We start from the raw sequence: 16,682 nt of genomic DNA, 5'->3' as shown, positions 1-16,682 counted from the left end.
CTTTATTCCACAGTAAAGGCGCAATGAAGTTGTTAATTATACATGCAAGAATGTGGACATGCATGTGACAAACAGAACAATCGAGGTATTACTAAGTGTTGATTAACACAACAACAAACCTTGTTACAGTATATGACACATGTTTACGATAGTGACTATTCTGATAAGACATTATCAGAACCTCATCAGTGCTTTAAAGAACATTTATCACTGTACTACAATAGTAGATGGGTGGATCATAAAAGAACAAAGTATCTCTGGAAAGGTTTGGTGTTAAGATGAAACCACTATTGTTTTGCATTTGCTGCAGCTGGAATTAATTCAAATCAAAACCACTAAGGTTCCTGATGCATTTAAAACAACAAACAGTATTTGATCAATCTTACATGAAGATAAACTCACTGGCAATTAGACCATCACAATAAAAGACCAAAATGAGCCAAAAGGGACAAAAAGGGAACAGTCTTTTAGATCGCCATTAGTCCCAATGACGTCAAGAGTGTGCAAACCACCACGGACATACTGATGAGAGTGCCAGCGTCTGTATCGGACGAGAAACTAGTTACTCCATTTGCAGCTATACATTATAGAGCCAGTGTGAATTGAGAAAGATGGCTCAAATACCCCGCAATGTGTGGACGGCAGAAGCTTCCAGACCGGTGATTTCGTTATGTGCCGTGCAGGTGTACTTCCCCAAGTGGCGCTTTTCCATCTCCTCGATATAGTGCTCAGGACCGTACATGACCGTGCGTTTGAACTTCCAGGAGAATTTAGCCTTTGGCAGGGAGTCGGCCGAGCAGCGCAGAATGACGCTCTCCTCAAGCTCTGCGCCGATCGGATCCTGATCGATTATTGGTTCATCAGGCCCGTCTAAGCAGGTGGGAAACAGATGACGGAGATTATGATGGTATCAAAGGATAAAAGTGACGTGTATGTAATTTGACATATGGTGGAATACTTACAAAAGACTTTCAGTTTGCATTTGGCAGTATCAAAGCTGATGGAATTACTGACTTTACAGAGAAATACTCCAGAATCTCGCCTGTCCACGGGGCTGATGGACAAAACTCGGCCACCATCATAAAAAACAACAGTGTCCCCGGGGTGCAGTGGTTTACCGTTCTTTTTCCATATTCTGTCTAATACGACACCGTCAGCGTTGCAGGTTAAGTTGACAGAGCTTTTACCTTCGATCAGGTTTTCAGTGGGGCAAGCCATGTTGGGTATGGACACTTCATCTGGGTACAAAACAGAATAGATGTTAGAACCACAGTTATATTTTGTTCTCATTTGTAATGTAAAGCTCCTAAAATAGTAGTACAACTACAAACCTAATCCTGTCCACTGGAAGTCGTTTGATTGAAAAAAAAAATTAAAATTTGATGAACTGATATTGTTCTACACCAGTCTTATAGATGGTCTTGGAGATTAAAATAACATTTTGTGTGTCGATAAATCAATCCATTTTTAATCATGATCTGGTTGTAAATTCTGTCTGGAAACTATTTTTAAAAAATGGTCAAACATGAATTTTGAGAACTAATTTTTGTGAATTTTGCTGTGTAACTACGGTAGAAGCCAACAACGAATAGCTTTTAATCATGATGCCGATTTATAGATCTGGGTCGTTTTTTTGACGTGTAGCGAGTCTAGTAGGTGGTGCATAAAATGAACATAAAAAGGTTGGCACCAACTGCCACACATAGCAATCGTTTTTCATTGTAGCTCCATCTGCTACATGGGTCTCCCACCCATCAATCGCGATTGACCAGTCGATCGTTGGGACTTGCCAGGTTGAGCGTTGTAAATTCCCTAATTATATGTTTAAATTTAGTGCATGCACTGTTCAGGGCAGACTCCATGTTTATTTTACACCAGGCACCTTGCAGGGCCGCTAAGGGTCCTTCTTAGGACAAATGGCACATTCAGCCATCCCAGCAGCTGCTGCTGAAATGCCCATATATGTTTATGTCTGTCTGTGTTGGTGATAAAAGGTACCAGACAATACATCAGATATTATATAAATGTCAAATCAGCCAGCTGGATGAAAATCTGAACTGTGTATTAATAAAGGCCATCAAATGTTCCATTTTGTCTGACTCGCTGACCCTAGCAGCTCTGTGGATGAAGCGAATTTGCTTCAATCACATACAGTCCTAGTTCTCCGCTACAATTGCAAAAATTACCTTTTTACATCACAAAATTATTGTAGACTTTGCCTGACCAGGAATCTTGGGCTGAAAAAGCTTCGTGACCACTGACCGATCTATTAGATCAGGCAGCTCACTTCCCCACTCAGACTCAATGCAAGCGAACTGTAATGGCGAAAAGTAATAAATACATTTTTATTTACTTTACTTTTTCCGCCCCTTTCATTTTGTGGAACTTTTGCAGAGTCCTACCAACTAACGACACTTAAAACAAAACATCATGTAATGCCTGCTTGTCTGCGACAATTACTCTCGACAATAATTGTGTCTTGAAATCAACTGAGGCAAAATGGAGTGAACCACGTAGCTGCAACCCGTAGAGGTGCAGCTACACTGAAGACAGCATTATCTCATTCTATTGCAACACCGGCATGGAGACAGGAGTTCAAAACACTCAGAGATTCTCCCATGTCATTAACTAATATTGAACAAATGTAATATTTAATCAGTTGTCAATTTTCCTTGTAGGTGCATGTGTAGTCATTAGACTTATGTTGGCTCCATACAGCTTACTCACTTAGCACCTCCAACGTAGCATGTCCATGAATGGGCTCGGCACCATATGGAATGACGATTAATTCATATTCTCCACTGTCTTCCTCCGTCAGGTTCCTGAGCACCAGGGATCCCGTGCTGTTATCCAAGCTGATTCTGCCGTCATAGCCCGGTCCTACTACATCTACACTGGTGGAGGTTATGATACTGGTGGTAATGTTGAAGCTCCAAGTCAGTGCCAGAAACGGTTCAGGTGTCGGTTCTAGAGACGTTTCAAAGGTGACACTCTGTCCAGCTGTCCCACGAAGTAAGTCGACAGGGATTATGCCAGCTCCAAAGCAAAGATCTGCAAAAATAGAATCAGTTACAGTATCTGAATCTGTCACATCAAAGGGACAGGGAAAATGTGGCAGAGACCTGAAGATAGCAACATAAAGATGGTTGCCCTGAAAAACGTGTAAGAAATCATGATGTATTTCTGTGTCTGCTCCTCTTCTATTATTGCCTGACTTGTGTCAGCCCTGTTTGGGCAGCAAAGGAGAGAGTGCCTTGGAGATTGTCTGCAATAAAAAAAAAGATGATATCAACTAGTTCTCTACTCAGCACGCTTAATTATTACCCCTATTAACACTGCAAACTTGCATAACATACTAGAAGGTCTGGATAGCACAGATGCTTTGCTCAACAGGCTGGTTTTGTTGTGTTCCCTAACCTTTTAATAACATGTCGGAAGCTATTTTAGCGTGGCGTAAAATGAAAATGAGGTACCTCATGAAATGGCATTGGGGAAAAAATCATGTAAATTTGGAACCATTTTTAAAAAGTAAAAGCAGAAAAACATTTGCTTCATTTTTTTATTTTATTTTTTTTTATTATTATATCTCATTTTGAGAACAGCATGTCCATGATGGTACATAGAAACAGTCTTGGTCAAACATTATAAGAGTATAGTGCTTAATTTTACATGAATTTTCCAACTAGATCCTCATGAGACCATAATTTAAAAGGCACACTCAAGTCCTGCAAAAGGCTTATTGTTACTGTGGTTCTTATTTTCAAGGATGGCTTACTGTGATATTTGTAACGGACCAATGACTAGTGTCAGTAATTACAGCTCCAGCAAACAATGAGACAAACCGCAAAGATGCATAGAAAAAGGAACTATGACGTTGACTGCGCCTGAAGTCTAACAATTCAAAAATTCACCAACAAATATACCTGAAAGGTTGCACAAAAGTGCAAATAACTATAGGTATGGAAAATAAAATACTTCCTAGAAGACACACGGTCCTTTCAATGTTTCTGGATGAACACAAACACAAGAGGGCGACGCTCCGCAGCATTTGTCTCACTGATGGTACATGCACCTTCCGTTATTGAATTGCCTCATGCATGTCTTGTGGCACAATGCACAGGTAGGTAGTCTTCTTCTGCTTCCTGGACATGACCACACATAATTACAGCTGTTGGACGAGGACATTTATCAGGACACTAGAAGCCTGAGAGATGAAGATTTTGCTGTTGTACAGTTTTCAAGAAGATTAAATGGACGCATTAGCAGTGTTTTGTGTTTTCGCCGTAGTTTTTACAGGTAAGGCTGTTAAATATTTGAGCTCTGATCTTGTACGTTTTCACTAAAAATTGTTAGTATGAGCAAGCTATCACATTTATTACTAGCTATCGACGTGCACAAGCTAAGTGCGCCGACAAAGTTAATGATAGGACACAGGCGTATCTGGACAAACATTCACTCATTTACCAATGATGCATGGATAAGCATGGATAATATGATACTTTCTATACTCCCAGAGGATTTTTGGAAGAGAAGCTCAGTGATTCCAAACATGTCTCTCCCCAGATGTAATCGAAGGATCCGGTGTGTTGCCAGATGGGCCTCTGACCGCTGCTGTGGGAGGGACAGTGAGCCTCAATACCAAACTGACTCCCACAGCAACACCCTTACTGGTTGTGGCATGGACCTTTATTGTTAACAGCGAAGAAAAACCCATAATAACATCAACTACCGTAAACAAAACTGAACCGCCTTATGAAGGCAGGATCACTCTCTTCATACAGACCGGGTCTCTAGAGCTCAGGAACCTGGCTCTGAATGATAGTGGAGATTACAGAGTGAGCATCATAACAGATGGCGGGGACCAAATCACAGGAACCACCACACTGAAGACACTTGGTGAGCAGATGTTTCATGTCAGTAATAATTGGGATGATTTGAAATGTCAAAGCTATAAGGTGAATGTATTTGAATTTTTAATCTCCCAGTTTCGAATGTCTTATGGAGGTTACGTACCGTATATGTTTGCTTGGTGTGTGCGCACATATGTGCGCAACATAATCATTCAGGAAATTCACATTATTGTTGTAAATAAACACAAAAGCAGCAGTGATTTAAAAAGCACAGCATATAACATACGTGTTTTAGTACACTTTAGTAAATTGTATAATAAAGGGGAACTATTTACAATACCTGGTGTCATATTAAGGCTGATTTAAAGGGACATTACCCCTTGCATACCACAATCCACATTTAGTTCTCTGGAACATTTACTTAACTGCAAATGGTGCCAGGCATCAGTTAGGAGTAAGGGGTCTATTATATGGGAGGCCTTTATTTGTACAAACACATTTTATTATAATTCAAAAATACAGATACATTCTGCGAATAAATTATAGTGTTGGCAGCACTTATGCAGCTCCACACTAAGACGTGACCACCCCCATGCTTTACTGTAGGCAAGTGTGATGAGTCATTTTTAACGAATAGTAAACCTATACTGCTATACAGGCTGTACACAGACTACTCTAAAGTACATCCAAATGTACTTTTCATTGTAATGTACATTGAGAAGATATACTGTAATACAAATGGTTGCTGAAATGTGAGGGGTAGATATTTAAATATAATATGAAATAATAGCCATTAAAGATTTCTGTCCAACTGTTCACTAACATTCACTCTCCCCCCTCACACTCTTTTTCTTTATCTATACTCCACCAAAACTTCAGCTTTACAGATATCATGTCTGCACTACAGGCAGTGCGTGTTGTGATATAGACTGTACGCTTACTGTAGCACTATCTAGTGTCACCACCTGTGTTTTTTTCCTAAAGAGAAAAAAGTAGACGTCTATTATATAAGGTGTGGCGTTTATTTATGAAAGTGGACAGTGTATTCCTCAATTAATTGGGGCATGGTATCTCAGAGTACAGGCCACTGTTTGCCTCTGCACTTTGCATGATTTTGCAAACAAGACATACCTTCCTCCATAGCCACCTGGAAGTTTTTTCATCTTTTTCTTTATTTTTGTCAACCCACAGTTCCTGTCTCCGATGTAAAGTTAATGGTCAGCAGCACTGACCTAGTGGAGTTCAACAGCACGGCTCGTTTGTCCTGCTCTTCGTCTGGATCGTCCCTCTCTTTCCTCTGGCTCAACGGCAGCTCCGAGGTCACAGTCAGCGACAGAGTTCAGCTCACGGACGGAGGCGCCACTCTCAGCATTGTCGGTGTAACCCGTTATGACCATGCATCGTTCGCATGTCGGGTATCCAATGCTGTCAGTGAAGGCACCAGTGATCCAGAGCATCTTACTGTCAGCTGTGTGGGACAAGCACACACTCTGTAAAACTCTAGTAGTTGAGGCTATACTGTAGTAATATTTCAAATATGCTGTCTCCACTTTCAGTTGGCCCGGATGATATTCATCTTAAAGTGTCTCCATTGCAACAATACATCGCTGAAGGATCAAACGTCGTCCTTTCCTGCACAGCTGCCTCCAGACCACTTGCCCTCTTTTCCTGGGCTCTGGATGGAGAGCTGCTGTCGTACATCGGACCAGACCTCTCACTGGTGAACATTCAGGAGAGCCAGAGTGGAAAATACAGCTGTCATGCCTTTAACGGCAGAACTTTAAGACACAAGACATCTCAGCCCTTGTCTATAAATGTTCTAAGTAAGTAAGACTTGAGTAGACTTAAGTCGACCAGCTACCAGGAACACTACAGTACTTTATCTTCAATTGAATACATTTAACTATTTAGCAGATATACTGTACAGAAGCAAAGTCAAAGTTTTGGAGACACTCAATTCTCATTCACTAAGATGCAAAAGTGTCTCCAAACTTTGGCTGGCACTGTAGATCAACAGCCTAGTTCGGATTACTCTTTACGCCACTTGTTGCTGAGCAGATTTCAAAGGGCTCAATCACAGGCCAATGAAAAGCTACAAAACCTGTCTAATACAATGTCATATGAACATATTCATCCAGAGAACATCTCAGGCGGATCAATCGTGGCGTCCACAAGTCAGCCGATCGAGGGGATGGCAGTGAATCTTACCTGTGATGCTGCAGGCTCCATATTCACCAGAGAGTGGATGAAGAGCGGCTCAGCCTTGGTCCTCGATGACCACATGGCGCTGCATGATGAGGGCAGGGTCTTGTCCTTCCGCGATGTGAGGAGATCCGACAGCGGCCCATATTCCTGTAGAATTAGCAACCCGATTAACATGGAAGACGTCTCATACGGCATGGCCATCAACTGTAGGTAACACTAATTCAACTGTTGTTGTGTTACATACAGTGCAATGCTAGAATGCAAAAATACCATAATATGGTAGTTTTCTATTCTATTCTATTCTATTCTTTACAGTGGAATCTGCGGTTTAATGACCCTGAATTCATAAAATTTCAAATGCAACCAAATTTAAACTAAATTGCACAAGTTGTAGTTTACATACTTTAAATTGCTGTCTAGCATGACATCATCATGTAAAGACTTCGGCAAATCTGGCAAGACCTCGCCGCAGCAGTCATCTAATGACTGATTCTCTGCATTTTTTTTTTTTACTTCTTGGCTTTACTTTTGCTTCTTTGACTGATGTTACTGTACGCCTGCTAGCTGGCCCTGTGAGGCGAATCTGAAATCTGACTGGTTAAAGAAACAACCCCATTTAAGTGACATTGGGCCAGCACTCCTAATTCTGAAGGGCCTGGGCGGATTACATGGACATGGCAAAACACAGAAGTTGAAATCTGATTGGACCAAAAAAATCTAACATACACACACTTACTGGAAGCAGTGCAGCCAAGAGACACAATAATAGACTGTTGGGAGTAAATTAATACAATATCATGGAACAATTACTGAGAATTTAAATTGTAAATGTAGACCAATGTTTCAGATAGTGTTTAGGCCAGCAGAGAAGGCTTTGCTGGCCCTGACAGCACATCACTGGTATGTCCATACAGTACATTGGCCCTAGCTGCTAAACTGAACATCACTCTGTCTTGCAGATGGGCCAGAGGCTGTCCAAATATCGGGGCCGAGGGAGATAAATGTGAAGCAGACCTTAACATTAACCTGCTCTGCTACATCTGTTCCATCTGCCACTTATACCTGGACACGAAGGAATCAATCCGAGATACACAATACTTCCACATTTGTAAAAAACAATGTTGACATTTCTGACAGCGGAAGCTATGTCTGTATTGCATCAAATAATATAACGGGGGTAAACGTATCTGCTGAACATAGGCTGGCTGTAACAGGTAAGTAGGTTACTCAAGGAGCAAATGCAGTCCCAGCACATGGCAAAAGAGATGGGTTATTTGCTGTTTTCATACCTTGACAGAGAAGAACTCATCTCTGTGCTCAGCTGGTTGTATCGCTGGAATCGTAATTGCAAGTTTAGTCATTTGTGCAGCAGCTGCTGGTGCAGGATACTACATATATAATAAACAGTAAGTAGCACATTTTTTCCAAGTCCAGTGGCCTCTAAGTCTTGAGAATATATCACGGAAGAAAATAAACAGGACTGTGTGGTCATCATTCTTGTGAATAAAACAATTCTAGAAGCTACTGTATGGCAGTATAACGGTCCAGTATAACTGACTTAGCTGAATGCAATGTTCTTGTTCAACCCATAAATGGTTTAATAATGTTGCAATACTTTTTGAAATAGGAAACAGTCAACAAATCGCACCAGCAGAAACATCTCCACCAGAACAGGTATGCCTGATATTCATTTTAGAACGTCTGTTTAAAAGGCATATACTAGATATTTTTAATACTGTTCTTGTATGATGTGGCCGGGACGTTTCTGTTGTATTTTTAAGCAAGTAACAGTTTATTTCTTGTTATTTTTAGAGCGCGAGAGGCAAGATATCACAGCAGAATCAAAAAATGAGGTAAACATTGTCAGTGTGCAGTTATACAAGGAAATTAAAGTCGATTGTCATCTTCGTGCATAATAAATACACATAGATTTACAAAATGTAAAGTACTGTGTCAAAGTCACGCAGTACTGCATATACTTTAATGAGTGGAATTGTAAGACGGTGAGAAGATAAATGTGCAATTCAGTACTTTGCAACCTTGATTAATGGCTCATAGTGTCTACTCTGCGATTACTGGTGTTGTTACTGATTAAGAAAGGACTTTGAACCAGGAAGAAAGCATGCAGCTCACAGATCTTTATAGTTGTGTCAGGTTAAGGTACTAGAGGTTGTTAAAGTCCATAACTACTCATTTATTCTCTCTATTTTTGGACCAGGAGCTGAACTATGCAGACCTGAATTTTTTCCACACAAAGGACGGCCAGACAGTCCAGTCAGTGCCCCAGAATAACTCGGCAGTATACGCAGAGATTCGAGTGAACAGCAAGCCTACTGCGGCGTCCTCCCCTCCGTCCTACAACGTCCACATGCAGCGGATAAAGAGGCGAGCTCCTCAGCCATTCGATACTAATGAAGTCCAAGTTTAACCTCTTGTCCACGACACCTAGTCGTGCTCAAACTGGTCAACAGTGGACTTGTGGTCATGGAGATTCAGTCCCTTAACGGAGTGCTAATGGCTTGTGTTTGAATAGTCAACTTGAGCATGGGTTAATAATTATTTTTTTTGGCTGTGACGGACTGACTTGATTTGTCTATATGAAATTCACACACCCTAAAAATCAAAATAAGAAGTACAATTTGGAAACCAAAATTTCATGAAAACTATGCCTCGACAATCACACAAGACTTTTCAACTACGTCATAAGACGGCAAATAAGCACTCAGTGAGCATCAAAATGATTAACTCCACAAGTGTGTTTTGCTTCTTCTTTGGCTTTTTCTGTGTTTTTTTACCTTGTTAAACCACCACAGAATGGTAACAAAATGTGATGACGTCCAAAAAGACAGAAATGGAAATTACTGCAACCAAGTTGCACATGTGTCACGCCCTGTATGACCAGTTGGACTTTGTATTTTTCCTTGTTTTCAGCATGACTTCCTGTTTGGTATTTTATTTTGTCATGCCCATTTCCTGTGTTCAGCCTCATGTGGAAACTTTCCGTTCTCGGTGTAGCGCTCGAAGCATACCTGTTCCTGGTCCACAATCCCACACAATGAGTCCATTTACTTTCCATGGCAGAGCTTGCTATTTGCTGGGTTATTGCCTCAGTTACCATTAGCATGTGTTGCTCAACATTCACTTCCTTTGCTTCCTTGCACTTTTTGGACGTTTGCCTGCATCACTCTGCAGCACTGGAAGTTGTGCTACTCTTTCTGAAGGTACCCTTTTGTTATTAAAAGACTCTTTTTACCTGCATGCCACCTCTGCCTTTGCATCTTGGGGTCACGCACCTTGTCAATCCGTGACAGACCATAACCTCCATCAGCATTTCTAAGTCAGCAATGAGCCATTGTCAATATTAAAAGAAGAAGAAATGGATGTAGTCAGTGGTTAACTTATTTTTACCGTCTAGCTAACTGTGAGCTGCTTAAGAACCACCAATAAACAATAGAAGAGGAAGAAGCTAACCGGTTAAATTAATTTTCGGTTCAAGGAGTAGGATGAGGAGAAGGACGACGGCAGGAGGAATATGTCTAAACAAGGATACAAAAACGCTACAGCTGAACGGTGCCAGGTGGAAGCACGGTCATGCGGGAGTCACTTAATTTCTTGTGTCCATCCTCGTAGATTGATCATTAAAATTCAAACGAAATTTGAACTGTGAGAGTGTTTAAAACTTGAGAAAATGTTACTGCCTGTCTGAGAAAAGTGTATGGTGAGGGTTTTTACAGCCTTAAAACATATAATAACTGTAAACAAATAAAGTTGGCTACTTCGCCGATTTCACCTGTTGTGAGCTATTTTGGGAACCCTGCGATAAACGTGGGAACACTGTATTACAATAACATTAAACCAAAAAAACATATTACTGTACTCTTACTGCTGCAACTAACAACTAACATTTTAAGCATGGAATAAGTACAATATGAACTATACGGTAATTATGAAGTAAGGTCATTATGAATCAAGACAATCAATGTTAAACATTAGTGCATATTATGCACTAATGCACAAACGTATTATATATATATATATATATATATATATATATATATATATATATATATATATATATATATATATATAAATATATATATATATAAATCATTTTTGCAATAGGTCATTTTAAAACAACAAAGCTATCTGGTCATATGGAGGATCTCTGACTACCGGTTTTGCAATAAGTTGCCAAAAACAACAGAACACTCCTGTTAATTCGAGGATCTTTGGCTGATTGCGCTCGGATTTTTATGACTTTATTATCCATGTGGTGAAGTAAAAAAATGTGAAGGTATGAGCGAGCATTGCATTGACATTATATGCTAATTAGAAATAGTAGTGATGGCTCCTTAACTTTGTAAAAATGTGGCTTCGGGAACAGTTTAGTTGACTAGCCCTGTTTTAATTCTGCTCATTCGCTGAAACTTACCGCCATCTTGTGTTTCAAGACATGAACTTCCCTCTACAGCTATTACGACACACCAGGTGACAAGGTTTCCTGTCACAACGAGAGGAAAATTCCACTTGTGGGCGTCATATTGCCACAAGTCCTAATTGCTTGTGAAATGAAGACTTGCCCAAGAGTCTTAGGTTGACTTGGGAAATGAAAGACACAGTTTTTCGCAAGTCAAGACACACTAACACAATGAGTCCAGCCTGGAAGAGGAATCTCTACATCGTTTTGCTGGTCACGCTGAACGGTAAGGGAGACAAAATCGAATGCGATGATAGGGTGATATCATCAGCGTCATGTCATCCAGGTGTAGCAGGGCACACCTTCAGCATGCAGATTTCCTGGCCTGGTGCGGTGACAGCTGGTTCCAGTACCACGTTCACGTGCTCGTCCTCCTGCTTTGCAAACTGTACGTACTCCTGGTCCTTTAAGGGGCTCACAGTCAACGGGAGCACACTCATCTGGGCGCCGGACGGAAAGGATCCCTCTGTGGAACTGCAGTGCACCGTCCTGAGTCACAAAACGGGAGTCTCCAGCAGCGTGACCTCCATTGTGGAAATTACAAGTAAGTACAGCCAAGGCACTGATTGTAGTGATGGTTACAGGTGAAGATGCAACTTTGTCTTAAATGGTGTTTAATAAGACTTAAAAATAATTGTATACACATTTATGTTACAGTATCGTGTTAAAAAAATCAATAATCAAAAATCGAATTATATATTTAAAAAATAACTGAACAGAGACAAATATTTATTTATGTATCATATGTATGCTTATTTAAGTAATACAGTATATTAAAGATGAATCATACTTTAAACACGCAAAAATACTCACTGCATTTGTTAAGAGAGACATTTTAACTTGATCAATTAAAAAATTGGTTTGGTTTTATTAAATTATTTATGTTTTATTTTTATTGTTTTTTATACATTTGTAAAATAACAGTGTGTCCAAGTTTACATTTATTTTTATTGTATATATTTTTTATATATTTATTATCTATTTCGTTTTTAAAAATATACAATACAATAATTCAAACATATTCATCCCACCTAGTGTGTTTTATTTTCATCTTAAATATTTACTAAAAATAAACTTTTTAATTATCTATTATTTATTTTAAAAATACAAATATAAATAGGGTTTTAAAAACCTGCATTGTTTGTTTGTCCATTTTGTTGTTTATATTTTTGTTATATTGACTAACATTACATTTAATAAACATAAAAAATGTACAAAATATTTTGATGATCGAATTTTTCAAATCTGAGCTTTAATTCAATCTTTATCAACATGTTTATCATGGTTAGCAAAAAGATTTACCAAATGTTTATTTGTAGTTTTATACTGTTTTTTAATTATATTTATCATATTTGTTTTTTATTGTATTTTATTGTGTGTGTATATATGTATAAATGTATTTATTTAAATAATTGACTTGTATTGCTATATGTGTATATACTGTACAGTATGTATGCAGTATTAATAAAACATATCTAAATAGAACAGATAATAGTAGCCACTAAATATATATCATTGCTATATTGTGACTTACTACTTTGACATTTTCTATTGTCATCTATAATAAATGCACGATGACAATTTTTTTGCCCCCTGGTGCTAATAAAAACTTCCAGATCCAGTGTCCGTGCAAATCAGTCCACCCCATGCTGTCCCGTCTTTGAACCGTCCCCTGGATCTGCTGTGCAATGTTGCTGCACACCTGTATCCCACCCTCTCGGTGGAGCAGGTGGTCTGGTGGTACAAAGATGGACATAGAGTGGCTTTAGGTGAAAATGTACTCCATTTTGACTCACTGCTACCATCTGATGGAGGATTCTACCAGTGTGTGACTCTCCTACCCCAGGGAAGAGTTGTCAGTCTGGGCTACCTGCTAAACTGTAAGTAGAGCTGTTTAAAGCAATAATCACAATAATTTCAAGTATTGATCTTTTTATTTTTTTTATTTTTTTTATTTTTTACAGTCAATCCATGGAACGTGAGCATCAGTGGTCCTGACACTGTCTTTCCAGGTCGGCTGAGCACATTCACCTGCACAATGACGTGTACTTTGAATGTGGACTGTACTGTGAGGTGGCCGTTCAAGGGAGGTTTCCCGCTAGGAAGTTACCTCTCAGTGCACCAGAATGAGCTCTTGTGGATACCATCCATGCCCGGCTCCTTCCAAAATTTCACATGCCTCGTCGAAAATGCAGCAGCTGGACACTCTGCTGAGGCTACCAAGATGGTGGAAGTTAAAGGTGTGTTGATTTGTGGTGCCCCGTATGGCTTGTGGTCAAAATGCTTTCTAGCAGTGGTTCTCAACTGGTTTGGCTGTGGCACCCACCGTCACCCCTCAATGACAAGTGGCTACCGCAACTGCAGAATTTCTTCTCAAATATCTTATACTTAAAGGGACTGTTTGCAACACGGTTTGAATCTCCGTTGGGCATCTCCGTGTGGAGTTTGCACATTCTCCCCACGCGTGCGTGGGTTTTCACCGGGTAGTCCGGCTTCCTGCCACATTCCAAAAACATGCATGTTAGGTTAATCGGCAACTCGAAATTGTCCATAGGTATGAATGTGAGTGTGAATGGTTGTTTGTCTATATGTGCCCTGGGGTTGGCTGGCGACCAGTCCACTCTCGCCCAAAGTCAGCTGTCACTCCAGCATACCCTAGTGAGGAAAAGCGGCATAGAAGATGGATGGATGGATGAATGGATGAATGGATGTTTGCAACACAACATGAGCTGCAGCGGTGAGACGCTGTCCTCTCTATTGCGTTCTTCTCCAGCAGATATCTGCAGCTGTGCTGGACGGACGGTACGCTAATTCACCGCTCCATGTCCTTTCCCTCCCGCTCAAGCTTGACAAAGTCCCCCAGAAACATGGCAACCCCATGGCAGCGTAACAAGCGAATAGCACAGACAAGAAGTCAAAGTGCATTCACAGACATCGGGTCATTACCTTTTTTTTTGGTACAGGCATAGACCTGCGGCCCACTTTTGGGTCTCACCACCAGTTGAGAATCCCTGCCTCATAGTACATGCTAGGACTTGTAATACAGTTACAAGTATAATAGTTGCTAAGTCCCGCCATTGTCTCTGCTGAGAATTGTTGTTTGTTTGTTGTTTTCTGACCAGTTACACACATGTGCTTGTCCGTACCCTAAAGTTGTGTACCAAATTCTGTGCTGATTTGGCTAAAGAAAGTTATGCTGGGTATTGACCTGTGTGAGAATTTTTTTATGGGGTTTAATGACATCGCCACCATGTGGTGTGTTTGTCAGAAGAATAATAGCGCAGTCAACACAGTAGGGATACATGTTTTGATACATTGTCACTCTTTAGTGTGCAGCGGGTCAGGATACAAGAGTTTCTAGTAGTAGAAATACAGTCCACGCCCCATGTTGTCTCATCACCTGTGCTGTGGTTGCATTAAGTCCAGGCTAATCTTTTTTTTTTTTTTTTCTTCTGCAGGTGTTCCACTCTCTGGATCCTTACAACTTACTGGACTACGCACTGTTATTTTAAGCCTGGCTCTACTACTCATTACTCACTAATGAATAGTGCTGTTTACACTTTCACTGTTTGAGTTTTAACTGCTGATATATTGATTCAAGATTCAAGATTCAAGAGAGTTTTATTGTCATGTGCATGGTAAAACAGCAGTAATACCATGCAATGAAAATCTTATTCTGTTCATTCTCCCAAGAAAAGAAAGAAAACACAAGAAAGATTAAGAACATAAGAAACATAAACACATAAACATATATACCAATAAATTAAGCAGCAAAAACAGAAGAGACATTAATACAAATAAATAATACAAATAAATAAATAAAGTGCTATGAGTGTGTGCATGTGTTGCGTGCGGCGTGTGCGAGTGCTTCGTTGAGAAGCCTGATGGCCTGTGGGTAAAAGCTGTTTGCCAGCCTTGTGGTCCTGGACTTCAAACTCCTGTAGCGTCTGCCTGACGGTAGGAGTGTGAATAATGAGTGTTGTGGATGTGTGCTGTCCTTGATGAGGTTGTGTGTTCTGCGTAGGACTCTAGTTTTATAAATGTCTTGCAGTGAGGGGAGAGCTGCCCCAACAATGTTCTGTGAGGTCTTGATTACCCGCTGGAGTGCCTTCCTATCACGTGTTGTACAGTTACCGTACCAAACAGTGATGGAGGCGGTAAGGACACTTTCGATAGTGCATCTGTAGAAGCAACTCAGGATCACTGTTAAATTTATTATTTAACAACGGGATGTACTAATAATAAAATAATGATATGAAATTGACTTTTGTTATGTTAATTTTGTATAATTTCTAATTACTTTATTTTTCAACTTTTTAGGTATTTTTGTCAAGTACGGTATGTTTAGTGATTTATTTAAATTTATTGATATTAGATTTTTCAGTATTTATAAATTAAAACATAAATTGTTTAACTGAAAATGATATAAATGATATAATAATGAAATAACTAATAATTGAAAATGTGGAATTTACCCCTTTTACAGCGTGTGGGGCCCTCGCCCTTCCTGTTCTGCTGCACCAGTTCACATACATATAGGACTTTGAGGGGTGGTCCACGGTCGGGCGTGGCGGGGGAGTGGATTTGCCTTGCGGCCGTTCCTTTGCCCCTGGCATGCCTCTGACTCTGTCACCCCTCAATTTTAATCACACAATAGACACTTAGGGTTTGGGAGGGCTGGGCAGATGAGGGGCCCACAATACCTCAGCTGTACCCCAATTTTAATTGCATCATTAGCTGTCATCCACCTACATCCCTATCATATACGTGCACACACATCACGCATCAGAGACCAGCCCGACAGAGCTGTAGTCTTTTATTTATTTCTATTTTTAATTGCACAATAGACACAATCCCATCTTATCACATACACGGGTGGAGCGGGCTGGATTGGGGTCCCTCCTGCCTATTCTGCGTCGCCTGTCCGCCAGGCGGGGTTGGGGATGGCGTCAGCGAGCTCCTTTCCGGCGTCTCTGCCCCAGGTGCCCATCTGCCCTTGTGGGGTGTGATCTTTCACCGGTCTCAGGGGTTGGCTGTCCTACAGCCTGCCGGCGCCTTGTTTCTGGTTGGGATTGCCTCTCTGATGCCCCGTGCTGGTCTTCCCGCGAGGGAGGGCTCTGTGGGCTGGCTCGTGTGCGGGCTGGTCTTGG

General features: G+C 40.5%; 2 protein-coding genes across 4 annotated transcripts; one reads left to right on the top strand and one right to left on the bottom strand.

Moving 5' to 3' along the window:
- Positions 1 to 97: 97 nt before the first annotated feature.
- On the bottom strand, positions 98 to 9,577 carry zgc:198329 (uncharacterized protein LOC557409 homolog). 3 transcript variants are annotated; one of them, XM_054781574.1, is made up of 9 exons: positions 9,292 to 9,577; positions 8,345 to 8,388; positions 7,059 to 7,202; positions 6,083 to 6,567; positions 3,123 to 3,265; positions 2,728 to 3,051; positions 963 to 1,238; positions 625 to 870; positions 98 to 541 (listed from the first exon to the last, which is right to left on the bottom strand). In XM_054781574.1, the coding sequence occupies exons 5-9, from the start codon at positions 3,172 to 3,174 to the stop codon at positions 468 to 470; spliced, it is 972 nt and encodes a 323-aa protein (XP_054637549.1). In that variant the 5' UTR covers positions 3,175 to 3,265; positions 6,083 to 6,567; positions 7,059 to 7,202; positions 8,345 to 8,388; positions 9,292 to 9,577; the 3' UTR covers positions 98 to 467. The 3 variants fall into 3 exon arrangements, with proteins under 3 accessions (XP_054637549.1, XP_054637548.1, XP_054637550.1); XM_054781573.1 differs by having other exon boundaries at positions 6,083 to 6,318; XM_054781575.1 differs by lacking the exon at positions 8,345 to 8,388 and having other exon boundaries at positions 6,083 to 6,318.
- LOC129184978 (carcinoembryonic antigen-related cell adhesion molecule 5-like) lies at positions 4,040 to 15,636 on the top strand. The gene is made up of 15 exons (XM_054781565.1): positions 4,040 to 4,296; positions 4,564 to 4,896; positions 6,042 to 6,320; positions 6,407 to 6,673; positions 6,989 to 7,261; positions 8,015 to 8,269; positions 8,353 to 8,461; positions 8,683 to 8,729; positions 8,868 to 8,908; positions 9,274 to 10,276; positions 11,527 to 11,758; positions 11,819 to 12,076; positions 13,149 to 13,412; positions 13,497 to 13,772; positions 14,991 to 15,636. The coding sequence occupies exons 1-10, from the start codon at positions 4,251 to 4,253 to the stop codon at positions 9,481 to 9,483; spliced, it is 1,860 nt and encodes a 619-aa protein (XP_054637540.1). The 5' UTR covers positions 4,040 to 4,250; the 3' UTR covers positions 9,484 to 10,276; positions 11,527 to 11,758; positions 11,819 to 12,076; positions 13,149 to 13,412; positions 13,497 to 13,772; positions 14,991 to 15,636.
- Positions 15,637 to 16,682: the final 1,046 nt, after the last annotated feature.

This window comes from Dunckerocampus dactyliophorus, chromosome 7 (assembly GCF_027744805.1).
Source record: "Dunckerocampus dactyliophorus isolate RoL2022-P2 chromosome 7, RoL_Ddac_1.1, whole genome shotgun sequence".
Lineage (NCBI taxonomy): Eukaryota > Metazoa > Chordata > Actinopteri > Syngnathiformes > Syngnathidae > Dunckerocampus > Dunckerocampus dactyliophorus.
This window is presented reverse-complemented; position numbering and strand designations above follow the sequence as displayed.